The sequence below is a fragment of the Elephas maximus genome, chromosome 11 (genome assembly GCF_024166365.1).
Source record: "Elephas maximus indicus isolate mEleMax1 chromosome 11, mEleMax1 primary haplotype, whole genome shotgun sequence".
Taxonomy (NCBI): Eukaryota; Metazoa; Chordata; class Mammalia; order Proboscidea; family Elephantidae; genus Elephas; species Elephas maximus.
The window spans coordinates 92,715,737-92,735,865 of NC_064829.1; the positions used below are offsets into that span (position 1 = coordinate 92,715,737).

At 41.2% G+C, this 20,129-nt stretch overlaps 1 protein-coding gene across 1 annotated transcript; it reads left to right on the forward strand.

Annotated features, from left to right (window-relative positions):
- The first annotated feature begins 118 nt into the window (after positions 1 to 118).
- On the forward strand, positions 119 to 7,918 carry LOC126086200 (killer cell immunoglobulin-like receptor 2DL5A). The gene is made up of 3 exons (XM_049902377.1): positions 119 to 253; positions 6,474 to 6,597; positions 7,638 to 7,918. The coding sequence occupies exons 1-3, from the start codon at positions 170 to 172 to the stop codon at positions 7,916 to 7,918; spliced, it is 489 nt and encodes a 162-aa protein (XP_049758334.1). The 5' UTR covers positions 119 to 169.
- The last annotated feature ends 12,211 nt before the right edge of the window (positions 7,919 to 20,129 follow it).

Consider the following 20,129-nt stretch of genomic DNA (forward strand, 5'->3'; position numbering starts at 1 on the left):
AAAGGGAAGGGAGGAGAGGGCTATGGTGGAAAATCCTGGCCTGAAAAGCTAGCCTCTTCACTGCCTGGGTGAACTCATAGCCTGGGTTCCTTGGAGATGGGAGCCTCTGAGAACCTGGGATTCAGTGACTCTTCAATGTGGCTCCCACTTCAGGTTTGTCATATTCAAAATGTCCAAAAGAAATGGGACCTATGTCCCTGAGCTCCAAAATAGACTTTTCAACAACAACTTCACCATGAGCCCTGTGACCACAGTATGTGCAGGACACACAGAAGTTCCGGACAGTACAGAGATGACTCATCTCTAATGTGGTTCGCCTTCTGGGATTCTATCTGAGCCAGAGGATCTGGGCACAAGTGAGTGAGCCACTTACTGTGTGGGCTGAATACAAAGGGTTTTACCAAGGAAAGAGGGGGGAGCAAGGAGCTAGAGGTGATAGGTAACACTGGGGGGCCTGAGGTTGAAATTCTTGCAGGAACTTGGCATCCCCTGTGGATCTTAGGGTCTTAGTTTTTCCCGGACACTGTACCTAAACACCCCACACCAGGTTAAGCACGGCTCTGCATTCTTATAATGGAGGCTCTGACATTCCAAAGCTACAGTATCTGGAATGAATTACTGTAACCTCTATATGCGGGGAGAATCAAATGCTGGACCCAAAAGAACCCTCTGAGGACCAGGAGCTGACATGCATTCTCCAATCTGTCCATGAGATAGGGACCTGCAGGGCATCCCACTGGCGCTATCTCAGGGGAAGAGACTGGTCCCCAGGCAGCACCAACTGAATCTTGTATAGCATATTCTGGTGTAGAGCAACAAATTTTTTGAATCCAGTTTCATATTTTACCTTACATTTTTATCGAGTATACTTGCCATTGACTCCCATGTATAATTTTCATTGCTATAGAAAGTTGCCTTTTAAGAAAAGCTCTGCTCATATTATTCAGCCATAAAGAGAAATGAACTTCTGATTCATGCTACCACACTAATGAACCTTGAAAACATTATGCTTAGTAAAATAAGGCAGACACAAAAGGCCACAATTTGCATTACCCCATTCATATGAAATACCTAGAATAGACAAACGCACAGAGACAAAACTAGGTTAGTGTTTGCCAGGCTCAGTGGAGAGGGGAAGGGGGGAGCATTGCTTTTACAAATGAAAATTAAATGAGGAATTCAAAAAGAGAGGGAGGTTGTACAGCCTACTATTGTAATTGCTGACAATAAGTCACACACTTGTAAAAAGTTGAATTGGCAAAGTTGTGTGATAGATCTATTTACAACAACAATGCAAAAAAAAAAAAAGAGTAGCTTCTAGGGCTGCTTATGTGCAACCAAAAGCTTCACGGGATTTGGCTCCTTCGTTTGGAGGTTTATGGTCATGGTTTCATGGGACATTCCAGTTAATTGGCCTAATAATGAGTTCAGTGCTTCTGTTCTACTTCTGAGTCCATTGCATACTCCCTGGGCTCTTAAAAGTTTGCAAACTGCCATGAAAGGCAGAGCAATTGGTCTCTATTCACCTGGAACAACAGAGGAAGAAGGAGAGTCAGGGAATAGGAGAAGGATATATAATGTGTGGCTAATTGCCTTGAGATCCGAAGAACTAGATGGTGCCTGGCTACCATTACTGAACATTTTAATCAAAGATTCCATAGGAAAATCCTGATCAAAAGTTGAAAATGCAAAACAGAATTTCAGATTCTTGTGGATTCTAGACTTTCTGGAGCCATAGAGGCTAGATGAACCCCTGAATCTATTACCCTGAGAAAATCTTTAAACTTTAAATCAAAAATTTCCCCTGAACTCAAAACCAAACAATAGTTTAGTTTAGCTTAAGTAGTATAAAATCTCTGCCTTCAGCATTATACTCTTTTCGGAACTATCTATATGGGATCAAATTGACACCAGCAACTCAAAAGATTACATAGAAACATTAGGGACAAGTGAGTTTATGTTAATGAGGGAGGAACAACTCAGAAAAGGGGAGTGAAAATGGATTGAAGAATATAATCAATATCAATAAATGGTACATGTAGAGACTGTTGGATTGGTGTATGTTTTGCTGTGTATATTCTCAACAACAAGAAAACAAATAAAATTTAGAGGAAAAAAAAAAGACAGAGAAGGAGAGAAAAAACTAAGTTTGCCAGGACCAACAACAACAACAACGAAAAAAAATTGTACTCATCTAGGCTTGGAGACCTAAGGAAAAAAAGAAAATAAAACATTTGTTCAACATTTTCTCAACACTAAGTAAAACTGGACCAATACGCAACATCATAATAACCAGGGAAAAGATTGAAGTTGTCAAGGATTTCATTTTACTTGGATCCACAATCAGCACCCATGGAAGCAGCAGTTGAGAAATGAAATGACCCATTGCATTGGGCAAATCTGCTGCAAAAGACCTCTTTAAAGTGTTGAAAAGCAAAGACTTCACGTTGAAGACTAAAGTGCCTCTGACCTAAGCCATGGTGTTTTCACTCGCCTCCTATGCATGTGAAAGCTGGACGATGAATAAAGTAGGCTGAAAAAGAATTGACACCTTTGAATTGTTGTGTTGGAGAAGAATATTGAATATACCATGGACTTCCAAAAGAACGAACAAATCTGTCCGGGAAGAAGTAAACTGGAATGCTCCTCAGAAGCAAGAGTGGCGAGACTACGTCTCACGTACTTTGGACATGTTGTCAGGAGGTATCAGTCCCTGGAGAAGGATATCATGCTTGGTAGAGGGTCAGCTAAAAAGAGGAAGTCCCTCAATAAGATAGACTGGCACAGTGGGCTTAAACATAACAACAACTGTGAGGATGGTGCAGGGCTGGGCAGTGTTTTGTTCTGTTGTACGTAGGGCCGCTATGAGTCGGAACCAACTAGATGGCACCTAAAAAACAAGTAAAACTGCTATTCTAAGAAGACCTGTCATGTCCATTCTGGGGTGGGCTGTGTCCCTACCCTACCACTGGTATTCTTGGCATCAGGGATTCCAGTTTCGGGGAGAAGCCCTGGAAAAATGTGAGGGAGGAGAAGCCTCCTGAGAACACTAAGGTGAAGGGAGGCGCCACATTTTCTTCTCTAAAGCTGATGCCTCCTTTTCACCCCAGTGGTCATAAGAAGCCCAAACAGCCTGAGCCCTCTAGGAGGGTAAGTGACTCTTTTGTTTCATGCCATCTTGGTTTTCTCACATTCAATCTGTTATACCCATGTCCTTGAGCCCTCGAATAGATTTTCAAGAACAAATTCACCATAAGCCCCGTGACCAAAGCACATGTGGGGACCTACAGATGTTCTGGCTCTTGCAGCCACATCCCCGCCATGTAGTCAGCAGAAAGCAACCCCGTAGAGATCGTGGTCACAGGTAAGACAAACCCAGCCCAGCCCCTGCCCACCTTTGTGTCCAAAATGGCTTTGTGAAGAGTATAAACTCCAGTGGGGCCCAGACAGTTATTGTAGGATTCCTAGTCAGGACCTAACTATGAAAAGAGAAGACATCCAGAGAATTTAAGGAGAAGGTATTTCAGTGGCATCACTAGGGTTGGGGTCAGCCAGTGGGGTTACTCATGGTGTCACGCTCCCCATGGGCCGTCTCCCTCACCAGATCATACAGAACCTTTAGTAATGTTTATTATCAATTTTAGTCATAGAATAACATGTGATAAATATAGTTGTATGTTACACAAATATAATATTTCTTAGATTATCTGAATACCAAAAACAAAATTGTTTTGTAAAATAATCTTTCTACCTTGAATTATAAGTTAGTACTCACAGCATTATTAGTAACTGAGCAGAAGCCATTTTTTATTTTTCTCCTTTTCCTTTAATTACTACTTCATTCTCAAAAAAGTTATTGGTATAAGTACACAAGTACTAATTGCCACAATATTGTAGCTAAAACACCAGAAAATTGGACAAAATCAACAAGTATAAAACCACCGGTGGCTACGAACAAAACAGTGCGTGCTTGTAGCACATGCAGATGGAACTACATGATTCAAAGTGTCATTGGACTTGGGTAACAATGACAGTTCTCACAGAAGCACATTAGAAGGTTCAAAAAGTAAATTAGCACACAATACAGGGGAAGTCAGCACAACTGGACCAAAGCAAAAGCAAAGAAGTTTTCTGGACACATCCAAACACTTTGAGGGACAGAGTGGCTGGGGCTGGGGCCCAGGGACCATAGTTTCGGGGGACATCTAGGTCAATTGACATGATGCAGTTTATTAAGAAAATGTTCTACATCTCACTTTGGCAAGTGGTGCCTGGGGTCTTAAAAGCTTGTGAGTGGCCATCTAAGAAAAATCAATTGATCTCATCCTACTCAGAACAAAGGAGAATGAAGAAAACCAAAGACACAAGGAAAATAGTAATCCAAAGGAGTAAAAGACAAAATGACCCAGAGACTCCTCCAACCTGAGACCAGAACTAGATGGTACCTGGCTACCACCAATGACCGTCCTGACAGGGAACACAACAGAAAGTCCTGGGCAGAGCAGGAGAAAAGTGTAGAACAGAACTCATATTTATGTAAAAAATTTAATGGTCTGACAAAGACTGGAGGAACCCCTGAAACTATGTCCTCCAGACGTACTGTTAGCCCAAACTGAAACGACTCCCGAAGCCCACTCTTCAGACGAAGATTACACAGGACTATAAAACAAAAAAACAATACACGTGAGGAAGGTACTTCTTAGTTCAATCAGATATACAAGACCAAGTGGGCAGCTCCTATTCAAAAGCAGGATGAGAAGGCAGGAAGGGACAGGAACTGGTCGAATGGACACAGGCAAGCCAGGGTGGAAAGGGGGAGTGTGCTATTATATTGTAGGGATTGCAACTAATGTCACAAAACAATATATGTATAAATTTTTGAATGAGAAATTAACTTGAACTGTTAACTTTCACCTAAAGCACAAAAAAATGAAAAAAAGAATTATTTTGATAAAACACTCCTAACATACTGTATAAATATTAAAGATTTGAAATAATTTTTAGTAGGAATTCTCAACTAAGTGCTATAAAACACACTAAAAACGAACTTAATTTTGATGTAGGTGATGTTTCACTACTAACACTTAGTAGTCACATAAAATTGATAAGAATTTATTCACCAAATACTAGACATACAAAGCATTTTATCACACATACATCAATACATAAAAGCACAGTAAAATATTTCATACTTTAATATTCACTCCAGCTCTAAGCTGAAGAATTTCCGTAACATCACATAAAATAAGCATTTCATTACAAATATAGATTTTGTTCACACACAATTATACAGTTCATTTAGAAAACGTCATTGCAATAAACTATAATTACACCTAGTTAAAAAAAAAAGTAAATTAGCATGGAGTTCTGGGTGTATTGTGGTTATAGTGATACATGTAAGCTGGGCTTACAAAAAAATGTTTTAGTTGCTTTAACTAACCACACAGATATTTTTATAAAAAATAAAAACTTTTGCAGAAACCCTGCACAAAAATTCTATAGACAGTCATTTTGGTGTCACGCCATCTGACAGAATTACCTGGTGTGGTTTCCCCTCTTTTCCCCAACAATGCCTCTGGGGTATTTAATACAGGGAATTGAAAGTTCCAGAGAAAGAAGAACTAAGAAGCCAATAAGAAGAATCAACCTACAGATTATTCAGAGCAGGATGCAGCTACTGCCTGCAATGGGGGTGGTGGGGGGAGGGCGCAGGGAAGAGTTAATGTCACCTGATCACAGAGCCAATGTTTCCACTAATGAAGTAGTAACCCCATCCCAAAGTTTCTGGAATCTTGGATCACACATAGAACACTTCAGGAGATGGCTCCAGAAGGCACAAATTGAGTCATTGATTGAAAAACAGACCCTTCATCTCCAACTCCTTCCCCTTATACCCTGCCAGGCATCCTCTTTGATTCTAAGAGATCTGTAGAGCTCTGAGGGGGCCTAGGGAATGTATCCTATTGAGTCTCTTCCATCCCACCACCGTAGAGAGCAGGGAAGGGAAAGAATGAGGAGTGACTCTTAACAGTCAAAGGGCAAGAACCAGTACAGAGGCTGAGTCCCCACCAAGAGAGCTTGAAATGGACATAAAGCTGAGGCAGGGGGACCCAAGACTATGAAAAACTGTGGGCCAGAGACATGGAGAATGACGCATAGAGTAAAAGCAAGGCAACATGTACAGGAAAGGATTTAGAGGGCTTTGTGACAGGGGGAGGAAGAATGTCACCCAGCAGGTCTCGGGGGAGGGGTGAGAAGGGGAACTCATTTCAACTCAAACAGTTTTTTTTTTTCTAGGTGTGTTCACAAAACGCTCCATCTCAGTACACCCCAGTTTCCTTTTGAATTCAGGAGGGAATGTAACACTGCACTGTTGCTCAGAGCTAGTGTTTGATAAATTTATCCTGTACAAGGAAAAGGGTTCACAGTATTCACAGAAACTTAGTAAGAGGCTCTGTACTGGGCATTCTCAGGCTGACTCCACCATGAGCCCTATAATGTCTGCTTATGGGGGGACCTATGGATGTTATGGTTCTCTCAGTCACTCCCCATATGAGTGGTCAGCCGCCAGTGACCCCCTGGAGCTCATGATCACAGGTGAGTGTGGTCTGTCCAGCACCTCGTCTTTGTGTGTTCTGGGTGCCTCAAGGGGGGATCTGGTTGTTGAGCACACTGTCAGTACAAGGGATAGATACACATATACAGAGACTAACAAAGTAGAGAGAGGGAGAAAACATGGAAGGAGATGAGAAAAAACAAACACAGAACTTGTTACTTGCCAAAGAGAAAACACATAGTGACAGGGAGACAGAGAATGTGAAAGAGGGAGAAAGATGTATGGGTGTAGGGAAGGGGTTGGTTTTTCCAGTTCAAGCATTGAGTGACATTTGAGAGGTGATTTCCACTTTAACACCACAGCCCTCTTCCTCTACCATAACAATAAAATGACACAACATATGTCATTTGACAGCCATGCCCTGACCTGAGATGTAGCTCACTAACATGATATAAAGGGTCCTTTCTGCACAAGGAGTGGGGAGTGGTCACTTTCAACCTTCCGCTACAAAGTGCTCACTTCCTCGAGTCCTTCAGTGTCAGGGCCATGCTGGCTATTTCCTGCAGCATCAGAGTATCAGCCTATGAGACATTCACAATCCTATGGAGTCTAGCCCATTTTGCTACTTGTGTTTGGAAAATAGTGAGACCCATGACCTCTTGGTTCCTGCCAAGCACCACGTTTTTGTTCCATGTTCTAGCAGGACTCCACATCTCATACAATTTTTAGGGACAGTAATCCACAGAGATACAAGCAGATTCAGTAGTGAGTCCAAAAAAAATCAAAGACATAGAAAGACAAGCACACACATGCTTCCATGCACACGCACACACACACACACACACACACACACACACACACACTGGGCAAAGGACATCAAGATAAAAAGGAGAAGCAAAGAGCCACTGACTAGGAATCCTGCAATAACTCTCTGCACTCCCTTGGGCTCTGCATCTGGGACACAAGGTAGAGATGGGAGATGTGGCCAAAGGAGAGGCAGACGTAGCTCACCAGAATGAGGAAAAGAACCCTGCGTTCATGCTCAAGGATACTGTGAGTATGGCCATGCTCTAAAAACAAGATCTTTTTTCTTCCAGGCCTATACATGAAACCTCTCTCTTAGCCCCGCTGGGCCCCATGGTGATGTCAGGAGGAAACATGACCTTGTGCTGCAGCTCAGAGAGCTCATTTGACATGTACCATCTATCCAGGGAGGGGGAGGTCCATGAACCCTGTTTCCCTGGAGTGCAGAGCCACAATGGTGCATCGCAGGCAGACTTCTTTCTGCGCCCTGTGACCCCAGCCTATGGTGGGACCTTTAGATGCTACAGGTCTTTCATTCAAGTGGTCAGAACCAAGTAACCCACTGCATATTTTGGTCACAGGTGAGGAACCTGTCCCATGGCAATAATCAGACTAATTTTTAAGGGCATATCTTAGGGATAGCCCCAGAAGGTGATGGGGAAGGCCAGGAATTCTGAATGAAGGAGACAAAGAACATGACAGTAAGAAAATGCAAGAACCTGTAAGGCCTAGGGTGACCCAGCTACTGTCATGGAGGGAGTCAGAGAGAAGTCCTCCAACACCTTCCTCCATGTCTTGTTTGAGGCCCACATTGGGTTCATATGTTGCAGGCTGATGAAGAAAGAGATCAGGGCAGACTCAAGAGGAGTAGTACAGGCCAGGCTCAATTTGGAAGGATCAAAGGTAGCCTCACCCCTTTTCCCTTATCCATTTCTCAGGAACCACTCCTGACATCTCATCCACAAAGTGATTCCCCAGGTAGGGAGCACAGATGCCACTCATACTGAGGGTGGGGAAAATGATGTCTCTTGACTGTGGGCATCTTCCATCCACAGAAATCTCCCAATCCCTCTCTAAACAAACAAACAAAAAAAGCAGTTGCCATGGAGTTGACTCATACTTATGGTGACCCACGTGCATCAGAGTAGAACTGTGCTCCCTAGGGTTTTCAATGGCTGATTTTTGGGGGGGAACAGATCACCAGGCTTTTCTTCCAAAGTGCCTCTGGGTGGACTTCAACCTCCAACTTCTCAGTTGGCAGCCAACCACGTTAAACATTTGTACCACCCAGGGACTCCATTTCCTCTCTAGACCTTCTCATCTCAGGGAGGAAATCATCTCCCTGGAGATTCTAATGGAGGGAGCCCAGGACCTCCAACCATCCTGAGGTAGATGACAGAGTGAGAGGTAGGCAGCAACCAACCCTTCAGGAGGAAAGGGAACACTTCAGGGAGGCAGAGTTAGGACACTCCCTCACCCCTTCTATGTTCTATTTCCTAGAAATCCCTACTACCTGCAAGCAAGGAAGGAACACTGGGAAGAGCACATCACCCACAAAAACAACCACTGAAACTGGTGAGCAAAAGGAACTCTTAGTCTAGCTCATGATCCATGGCGAGATGCAAGTCTTGTGTGTGACTGTTGGCTTTGTCACCTCCCAGCTCTTTGACCTTCAGCTGGTCACTTTCCATCTCTGATCTATTCTCCAACACATTGGAGACTGTGGCCACTATGGAAATCTGTGAAGACTTTTAGTCTCTGCTGCTCTGAGACTGAGATCTTTTCCAAAAGGGAGGAGCATTGCTTATCCTGTCTCTATCAGTGTCTGTGAGCAAGAGAATGTGGGGAGGAGTGGAAGACAGCACCATGAATATTAATTGTCCACCCGTCAATGTTGTATGTGCTGAATATGCAATACATAAGAATGAAAAGGCCACCGTCCTCCAGAGACTGGAGAAACCCTGAAAGTATGACCTCCGGGTACCCTTTCAGCTCAGTAATGGGGTCAATCCTGGGGTTCACCCCGCAGCCAAAAATTGAACAGGCCCATGGAACAAAACAAGACTAAAGGGGCGCATCAGTCCTGGGACAAGTAATGGAAGGTAGAAGGGTGCAGAAAAGCTGGTAATAAGGAACTCAGGGTTGAGAAGGGAGAGTGTTTACATGTCATGGGGTTCTTAACCAAAGTCGTACACCAATGCGTGTACTATTTGATGAGAGACTAGTTCGTTCTGTAAACCTTCCTCTAAAGTTCAACAAAAAGTAAAAATAAATAGAAAAAAAGGCCACTGTCCTCAGGAAAATCATATTTCAGTTCTGTGTGGAGGAAAGAAAGAAGTTAAAAAAAAAAATACATACATAATACCCTGCATAAAACTACAGTAGGTAAAATAGCATCATGTGATAGCAAAAGCTTAAGGGATAATTTGGATTGGATGGTAGACAAGAGCACACTGAGCAGATGACATTTAAGGTGTCATCTTAATGAAAAGAGAGTCACTCATGAGAAGATTGGTGGAAGGATATGTCCAACAGATAGAACACCAAGTACAGTGGCCCCAAAGCAGCAATGAACCTGGTATTATTCAAAGCAACACTGTGCATGATGTGTGGCAAATGAGGTGGACTTGAGTGACATAGACAGGAGCCAAATTATATAAAAGGCAATGACAGTGAGTTTGGATTTTATTCTGAGATGTGCAGCCATTAAAAGGTTTTAATCAGAAAAGCGTCATACTTTGCACTGAACCTTAGAAAAGCCATATTGGCAGATGTGAACAGAATTGATTTTAAGGAGGATGCATGGAAACCATGAGCCTGGTAGGAGGCTGTGGAAGTCATTGCAGTGAAAAATTATGGCGGCTTAGTTATGAAGGAGGTGGTGGAGAAGTTGAGTGAGTAGATTCAGTAAAAACCCAAGGTAGACTCATTAGGAGAGAGATCTCAAAGCCTAGTTTTGGTATCTCCAGTCTGGGTGGCCTTGGCCATGTACATTTTCCCTGATCCTCTATTTCACTAAGTGGAAACTCATAACTGGGCTGGCAGAGGACGGGGACGGAGAGCCCAGTGAGGGAGCACAGTAAAGTCCTTGAAAGAAAAATCTTTCAAAAAATAGTCAGTCTCTTGGGTTCAAATTGTGGCTCTGCTACTTCTAGTCACTAAACTCACTGAGCCTTAGAACATTAGGCTAAATCCCTCCAAAGCCCACCTCCATGCCTTGTTTGAGGTCAACCTTGAGATTATAGGTATCCAGGCAAATGAAGTAAGGGGTCAGGGCAGACCCAGGAGGAGAAGAGGCTGGACTTCGTTGGGGAGATGGGAAGTTGCTTCAGATCCTCACTATTACCAATTTCCCAGAAGCCCCTCCTGACCTCTCACCCACAGAGCTATTCCCAGGTGGTGAGCACAGATAGCTACCACTCATCTCAGGAGGGAGGCCATGTGTCTTGATTAGAGGCATCTTCCAACCCTGGGTCTCTCTCACTTTCTCTCTACAATTTTAAGTCTTGAGGAGGGTGTTCTCTTTCAGGCATTCTAGTGGGGGCAATCACAGGACTTCCAGGGGCCCTACTGCCCTCAAGTGGAGGCAGCCTGACTTAAGTGGGACAGACTGTGTGTATATGTGTGTGTGTGTGTTTGCATGCACATGCACAGATGCACATGCTTGTATGTGTGCACATGTACTCTCCATCTTGTTCACAAAACATGCCCAGTCAATGTAGTTGGAGTTAGCTTCTCCTTCAAGACTTGGTTGACCTTGTCTGTGAAACTCTGTATGTTTAGTGTTTTGCTTCATGGAATTGGTATCTTTGCTGTGATCATTCCCAAACATAAATCCATTCAGACAATTGTTGTCATTGAACTCCTGCATAGCTCCCCATGTACTCAGAAGAAAGCCCAACTTCTTTCTGTGACGTTCAATGCCCTGTATGCTCTTCAGCTCGGTGACAACCAACCATCGCACACACAAACTTCCCTCAGACACTGCAGCAACTCTGCCTCCCTTTCTTGGAGCAGAGTAAGCAATGACCCCTCGGAGATGCTGATCTTACAAGTTCATGCCTGGTATGTTAATGACATAACCACCATACCAAACCAAAACCAAATCCATTGACACTGAGTCGATTCCAACTCATAGCCAGCACTTTATCCTCTTTTTTATTTCAGTAAAAACTTCTCACTTTTTAGAAAAGATTTCCTTTAAAAAAAAAAAAAAACCCAGAAAAGAACCCTCTAAATAACATGTTCTTAGTGTTGACTCATCATTAGAAGCGATCTTAGATCTTTAAAAAAAAAACAAAACTCTATATTTAAAATCAGAATTAAACCAGAATCTCTGTGAAGGGAACACCAACGCTGCATTTTTAAAGCTCCCCAATTAATTAAAATAAGCTCACAAATGTGAGTCCTACTGCTATAGACAGTAAGATCTGTACCCAGAACTTCCCATATAGACGCACTATCTATAACTTTCCAAAAATCACCTCTATATATACTGCGCCTATATCCATTTATGTTCTATTGTTGTAAAAAAAAAAAAAAAAAAAATCCAAACCTGCTGCCATCAAGTCGATTCTGACTCAAATCAACCCTGTGTACAGCAGAGCAAAATGCCACCCTGTCCTGTGCCATCCTCACAATCATTGCTACATATGAGCCCATTGTTGCAGCCACTGTGTCAGTCCATCCTGTTCAGGTTTTTCCTCTTTTTGACTGACCCTTTAAATTACCGAGCATGATGCCCTTCTACAGGGATTGGTCTCTCCTCGTAATAAGTCCAAAGTAAGTTGAGACTAAGTCTCGCCATCCTCACTTCTAGAAGCATTATGGATTTACTTCTTCCAAAATTGTTTATTTTTCTGGCAGTTCATTGGTCGCCAAGACCACTATTCAAATGCATCAATTCTTCTTCGGTCTTCCTCAGTCATTGTCCAGAATTCCACTGTATATGAGGCAATTGAGAATACTATGGCTTGGGTCAGATGCACCTTAGTCCTCAAAGTGACATCTTTACTTTTAACACTTGAAAGAGAACTTTTGCAGCAGATTTGCCCAATGCACTGCATCATTCCATTTCTCCACTTCTGCTTCCGTGGGCATTGATTGTGGATCCAAGTAAAATGAAATCTGCCTATATAGTTGTTCATCTATGACGATTGCTTGTCATTCATTTACATAGACTATTGGTTCCAGGGGGGCGGAGCCAAGATGGCGGACTAGGCAGACGCTACCTCGGATCCCTCTTACAACAAAGACACGGAAAAAGAAGTGAATCGATCACATACATAACAATCTACGAACCCTGAACAACAAACACAGATTTAGAGATGGAGAATGAACTAATACGGGGAAGCAGCGATTGTTTCCAGAGCCTGGAGCCAGCGTACCAGTCAGGTACGGCACAAGCACAGAGAGCTGCTCCACCCCCCTGAACTAACCCCGGGAGGGGGACCAGCCGGTTCCATGGGCGGCGTGGGACGCAGCCGGTAGGAGAAGTCCCCCGGAGGCAGTGACTGGTCTTGGAGCAGAAAGAGCAGCGTCCGAGCCGGGGAACCGTCCCGCAGGGATTTGGACTGGACTCAGCAGATTTTCTGGAAAAACTAGTTTCCCAGTGATGGCTCGGAGACAACAATCCATATCAAACCACTTACAGAAGCAGACCATGACAGCTTCTCCAACCCCCCAAACAAAAGAATCAAAATCTTTCCCAAATGAAGATACAATCTTGGAATTATCAGATACAGAATATAAAAAACTAATTTACAGAATGCTTAATGATATCACAAATGAAATTAGGATAACTGCAGAAAAAGCCAAGGAACACACTGATAAAACTGTTGAAGAACTCAAAAAGATTATTCAAGAACATACTGGAAAAATTAATAAGTTGCAAGAATCCATAGAGAGACAACATGTAGAAATCCAAAAGATTAACAATAAAATAACAGAATTAGACAACGCACTAGGAAGTCAGAGGAGCAGACTCAAGCAATTAGAATGCAGACTGGGACATCTGGAGGACCAGGGAATCAACACCAACATAGCTGAAAAAAAATCAGATAAAAGAATTAAAAAAAATGAAGAAACCCTAAGAATCATGTGGGACTCTATCAAGAAGGATAACTTGCGGGTGATTGGAGTCCCAGAACAGGGAGGGGGGACAGAAAACACAGAGAAAATAGTTGAAGAACTCCTGACACAAAACTTCCCTGACATCATGAAAGACGAAAGGATATCTATCCAAGATGCTCATCGAACCCCATTTAAGATTGATACAAAAAGAAAAACACCAAGACGTATTATCATCAAACTCACCAAAACCAAAGATAAACAGAAAATTTTAAAAGCAGCCAGGGAGAAAAGAAAGATTTCCTTCAAGGGAGAATCAATAAGAATATGTTCTGACTACTCAACAGAAACCATGCAGGCAAGAAGGGAATGGGACGACATATACAGAACACTGAAGGAGAAAAACTGCCAACCAAGGATCATATATCCAGCAAAACTCTCTCTGAAATATGAAGGCGAAATTAAGATATTTACAGACAAACACAAGTTTAGAGAATTTGCAAAAACCAAACCAAAGCTACAAGAAATACTAAAGGATATTGTTTGGTCAGAGAACCAATAATATCAGATATCAGCACAACACAAGGTCACAAAACAGAACATCCTGATATCAACTCAAATAGGGAAATCACGAAAACAAACAAATTAAGATTAATTAAAAAAAAAAATACACAACAGGGAATCATGGAAGTCAATAGGTAAAAGATCACAATAATCAAAAAGAGGGACTAAATACAGGAGGCATTGAACTGCCATATGGAGAGTGATACAAGGCGATATAGAACAATACAAGTTAGGTTTTTACTTAGAAAAATCGGGGTAAATAATAAGGTAACCACAAAAAGGTATAACAACTCTATAACTCAAGATAAAAACCAAGAAAAACGTAACGACTCAACTAACATAAAGTCAAAAAAAAACTAGCACTATGAAAATGAGGATCTCACAATTTACTAAGAAAAACGCATCAGCACAAAAAAGTATGTGGAAAAATGAAATTGTCAACAACACACATAAAAAGGCATCAAAATGACAGCACTAAAAACTTATTTATCTATAATCACCCTGAATGTAAATGGACTAAATGCACCAATAAAGAGACAGAGAGTCACAGACTGGATAAAGAAACACGATCCATCTATATGCTGCCTACAAGAGACACACCTTAGACTTAGAGACACAAACAAACTAAAACTCAAAGGATGGAAAAAAGTATATCAAGCAAATAATAAGCAAAAAAGAAGAGGAGTAGCAATATTAATTTCTGACAAAATAGACTTTAGACTTAAATCCACCACAAAGGATAAAGAAGGACACTATATAATGATAAAAGGGACAATTGATCAGGAAGACATAACCATATTAAATATTTATGCACCCAACGACAGGGCTGCAAGATACATAAATCAAATTTTAACAGAATTGAAAAGCGAGATAGATACCTCCACAATTATAGGAGGAGACTTCAACACACCACTTTCGGAGAAGGACAGGACATCCAGTAAGAAGCTCAACAGAGACACGGAAGATCTAATTACAACAATCAACCAACTTGACCTCATTGACTTATACAGAACTCTCCACCCAACTGCTGCAAAGTATACTTTTTTTTCTAGCGCACATGGAACATTCTCTAGAATAGACCACATATTAGGTCATAAAACAAACCTTTGCAGAGTCCAAAACATCGAAATATTACAAAGCATCTTCTCAGACCACAAGGCAATAAAACTAGAGATCAATAACAGAAAAACTAGGGAAAAGAAATCAAATACTTGGAAAATGAACAATACCCTCCTGAAAAAAGACCGGGTTATAGAAGACATCAAGGAGGGAATAAGGAAATTCATAGAAAGCAACGAGAATGAAAATACTTCCTAGCAAAACCTCTGGGACACAGCAAAAGCAGTGCTCAGAGGCCAATTTATATCAATAAATGCACACATACAAAAAGAAGAAAGAGCCAAAATCAGAGAACTGTCCCTACAACTTGAACAAATAGAAAGTGAGCAACAAAAGAATCCATCAGGCACCAGAAGAAAACAAATAATAAAAATTAGAGCTGAACTAAATGAATTAGAGAACAGAAAAACAATTGAAAGAATTAACAAAGCCAAAAGCTGGTTCTTTGAAAAAATTAACAAAATTGATAAACCATTGGCTAGACTGACTAAAGAAATACAGGAAAGGAAACAAATAACCCGAATAAGAAACGAGAAGGACCACATCACAACAGAACCAAATAAAATTAAAAGAATCATTTCAGATTACTACGAAAAATTGTACTCTAACAAATTTGAAAACCTAGAAGAAATGGATGAATTCCTGGAAAAACACTACCTACCTAAACTAACACATTCAGAAGTAGAACAACTAAATAGACCCATAACAAAAAAAGAGATTGAAACGGTAATCAAAAAACTCCCAACAAAAAAAAGCCCTAGCCCGGACGGCTTCACTGCAGAGTTCTACCAAACTTTCAGAGAAGAGTTAACACCACTACTACTAAAGGTATTTCAAAGCATAGAAAATGACGGAATACTACCCAACTCATTCTATGAAGCCACCATCTCCCTGATACCAAAACCAGGTAAAGACATTACAAAAAAAAGAAAATTTATAGACTATTGGTTCCATGAGGGTGTATGTGTGTATAAGTGCTTAGGTAAAGATCAGCAGAATGTTTGTGAGGAAGAATTAAAAGAGACACTCACAAAACCTTAATCATTGCCTTTTGTTAATATTCAAGACTCCACTGTCTGTCACTGTCACTCCAAATGATTAGACTGAAGCAAAGAGCTCGTCGCAGCCCATTCCCCAGAGTTAAGAAGCCATTGTAACTAAAGAGCTGAGCAGGTATCCTCTCCAGATAACAGTCAGTACAGTGAATGTTTCCTGATGCCCACAAAAAATGGGGATCCCATAGCCTCACACTGGCTAAATGTTCAAATCTCCTGAGTAAGTGGGGACTCTAACCCCAGGTGATGTGTGTGGACTTAGCACAGGATTCTCAATTTTGTGAGGAGTGAATAGCTCATATTAAAGATCCCTGAATTCTAGGGCAACGGGTTTGGTTTTTTTCTTTGTTTCTTTAATGTTCCAGACTATTTATCCCCTTCGCTTCTCCTCATTACATGCAATACTTCTCCTCAGGTGAGTTTTTTCTCCTCCTTCTCTTCCCATTTTCTTCCTTTCTTCTTCCTCCTGTTCCTCCTCTGCCTCAGCTCCTTCTCTCCTCATCCTCCTCTGCTCCTTCTTCTTCTTCCTCTTCTCCTTATTTCTCCTCCTCTTCTGCTTCTCCTTTGCTTCCTTCTCCTCTTCCTCCTTCTCCTCCTCCTCCTCCTATTCTTCCTCTTCTCTGCTGTTGTTTTTATTTTTTTTTAACTTTTCATCTTTCGTCTCACTGTTTTTCGTGTGGTGCTCTTTTTAATCTATTTTCTGTATTCGTGGAATCCAAGAGTGAAAAATAACCTAAACTTCAATTTTTGCTTACTGTAGGCGTGCACTTATCAACATAGAGAAAACTTAAAGAGTTGAACTTTTAAAAAATGACTAAAATTTTGCTTTCCTCTGTCTGATTAAATCTTCTAAAATTTGTATGTCTATTAATGTAAAAGTTCCATATATGAAATAAATATTTTAGAAAAACTCTGATATTAAAAGATTATTTTCTTACTGTTGGTAACTACACAGCATGGTGAAAGTAATTAATGTCTCTGAGTTGTACACATAAAAAAGGTTGGAATGGCAAGTGTTTGTTTTATATACACACACTAAAAAAAACCCATTGCCATCAAGTCAGTTCGGACTCACAGCGACCCTATAGGACAAAGCAGAACTGCCCCACAGGGTTTCTAAGAATCGCCTGCTGAATCCGAACCACAGACCTTTTGGTTAGCAGCCGTAGCTCTTAACCACTACGCCACCAGGGTTTCCATGTATAACCACAATTTAAAAAAAATATTATTACTAAAGAAATGAGAGATAAACTGTTTATCTCTCATCTCTCTATAATATTAGGTTTACTATTGTTGTTGTTGTTAGCTGTCATCAAGTCAGTCCCAACTCATGGTGACCCCATGCACAACCAAACGAACAATGCCTGGTCTTATGGCATCCCCATGATAATTTGTAGATCAGACTGTTGTGATCCACAGAGTATTTGCTGGTTGATTTTCAGAAGTAGGTAGCCAACTCTGTTCTGTCACAGTCTGGAAATGCTGCTGAAACCTGTTCAGCATCATAGAAACACACAAAACACCACTGACAGGTGGAGTGAGGTGCATCGACCAGAAATTGAACCCAGACCTCCCATATGGGAGGTGGTAATTATACAATTGAATATCAGATCTCACTACTCCCTCCTTTGAGGGTGTTAATCTTCTTTTTATTCCATGACCTGTTGTTTCTTCTTAAAAAAAAAAAAGAAACAGAAAAGTTGCTGTCAAGTCAATTCCAACTCACGGCAACCCTATAGGACAGAGTAGAGCAGCCCCATACAGCTCCAAGAAGCAGCTGGTGGATTCAAACCACCAACCTTATGGTAAGCAGATGAGCTCTTAACCACTATGCCACCAGGGCTCTTCTTCCTTTTACTATCTCGAATTAAAATGGTCACGTATTATACAACTTCATTCATATGAAATACTCAGACTAGGTAAATCCATAGACGCAGAACACAGATTGGCAATTATAAGGAGCAGGGAGAGGGGCAAATGAAGAGCAACTACTGAATGGGTATAAAGTACCCTTTTTGGGTGATGCAAATGTCTTAGAATTACACAGAGTGATGGCTGTGCAACATTGTGAATGTATTAAATGTCACTTAATTGTTCACTTTTTTCAATGGCTACGTTTAAGTTCCAAAAATTTCACCTAAATTTTACTAAAATGTTTTAAGTTGTACTACCAATTCTATATAATCTCACCCAGAAAATAGGTGACAGACTACTTCCCAACTCATATTTTGAGGCCAAAAATACTCTGACGCCTAAACAGCAAAGGCAGTACAAAAAATAATAATCGTAACTTCAGAAAAATAGCCTCATAAACACTGATGCAAAAATCTCCAGCTAAATATTAGCAAATCAACTTCCAACAATAAAATAAAAAAGATGCTACACCATGTCCAAGTAGGGCATATCCAGGAATATGAGGATGCTTCTAGGTTAAAATATAAGATACCATATTAACTGTCTAAAGAAGAAAACACACGAGATCAGATCAGAAGGTGCAGCAAAGCATTAGAGAAAATTCAATATCCGTTCATAATTCAAAGTGAAAAAAAAAACCTCAGCAAACTAGAAATTGAAAGATATTCCACAAAACGATAAAAGTGACTTAGGAAAACCTACAGCTAGCATGGCAAAAGACTGAATGTAGATGGGAAAGGAAGTTTGATTCCAGCATGGAGCCATCTCCGCTGTGGCCACAAGAGGGTGCAAAAGACACATGACAGAGAGGCTGTCCTTGGACTGAGACGGAATTCAGATTGAACACAATGTGGGACCTATTGGGGAACAAGGGCATTAGTTCATTCAGCTGAACACCTTGCCTTCAGGAAAGGGCACTTACGTCCAGGAGGGTTTACACCTGGTTGGCCCAGCGGAGATCTTAAAGTTTTTTCCGTAGAGAATCCTCAAATTCTCTACTCTGAGACTCTTTATTGCTGAAATCCACCATTACCTTCCATAGCTCTGCCATCTCATAGCACCTGAAACCTCAGGTGGTAGATGTGGGTGGAAAAAAAGCATTAAACTGGGAGTATGAACCACCCACACCTATCAAAGATTAGCACATGGTGGCTAATATAATACAGACAGATCGCCTTTTCTTTCGAAGAAACAGTTTCTGTATCAGTTAAAAAGGCAAATGTTATTGCACAAACTAATGCTGTGGAGATGATGCGCCTGTGCTGTAAGGACACACCATCACTAAGTCTTTTCATCTCTCTGGACACTGAGGACAAGAGACAAAGCCCAACAATGACGAGGGGCTTTAATGGATATCTATTCCCTGAAATGGTGTCCGGACAGTGCTGCACACTCCCTGGGTAGACAATCAGATATACAGGTGTCCTCAAGATCCCCTCAGGCTAAATGTGACTAAAACTAAGAGTACAACCCTCGCTCTCAAAGAACAAAGGAAACAGCCCTGAAAAGACATAACACAGCTGGCACTTACTGGCAAATATGCAGCCCAAATTATGTGTATCTGACTAGAAAAAATACCCCAAAGCAGATTATTGAATTTGAAGTGAGCCTTATTTTAGGTGTCTCATGGCACCTGCTGGAAGCTAGAAAAAAATCCCCACTAGAGAAACCCTCTTTCAGCTTAGGCTTTAACGAAGCCTCACAAATATTTTTCCAAGGACAATGAGTGTTATAGAGTCGAAAATTTCTAAACATAGGGCAAAAAGAAAGCAGAAACAGAATTACTACAGTTTCTTCTGATGATGTATTAATTTGATCCAGAACAATAATAAATATACCTAATATGCATTAAAACATTGCCATCAAGTAAATTCCAACTCATAGCAGCCCTATAGGAAAGAGTAGAACTGTCCCATAGAATTTCCAAGGCATCTTGTCCTACTGAAGTGGCTTGTGTGTTGCTGTGAGGCTGGAAGTTATGTCCCCAGTGTTTCAAATATCAACAGGGTCACCTTTGGTGGACAGGTTTCAGCAGAGCTTCCAGATTA

Coding starts and splice junctions, on each gene's coding strand:
- LOC126086200 (XM_049902377.1), top strand. CDS start 170: ATGTCCAAAAGAAATGGGACCTATGTCCCTGAGCTCCAAAATAGACTT. Junction 254..6,473: donor CCATGAGCCCTGTGACCACA/GTATGTGCAGGA, acceptor GGGCATTCTCAG/GCTGACTCCACCATGAGCCC. Junction 6,598..7,637: donor CCTGGAGCTCATGATCACAG/GTGAGTGTGGTC, acceptor TCTAAAAACAAG/ATCTTTTTTCTTCCAGGCCT.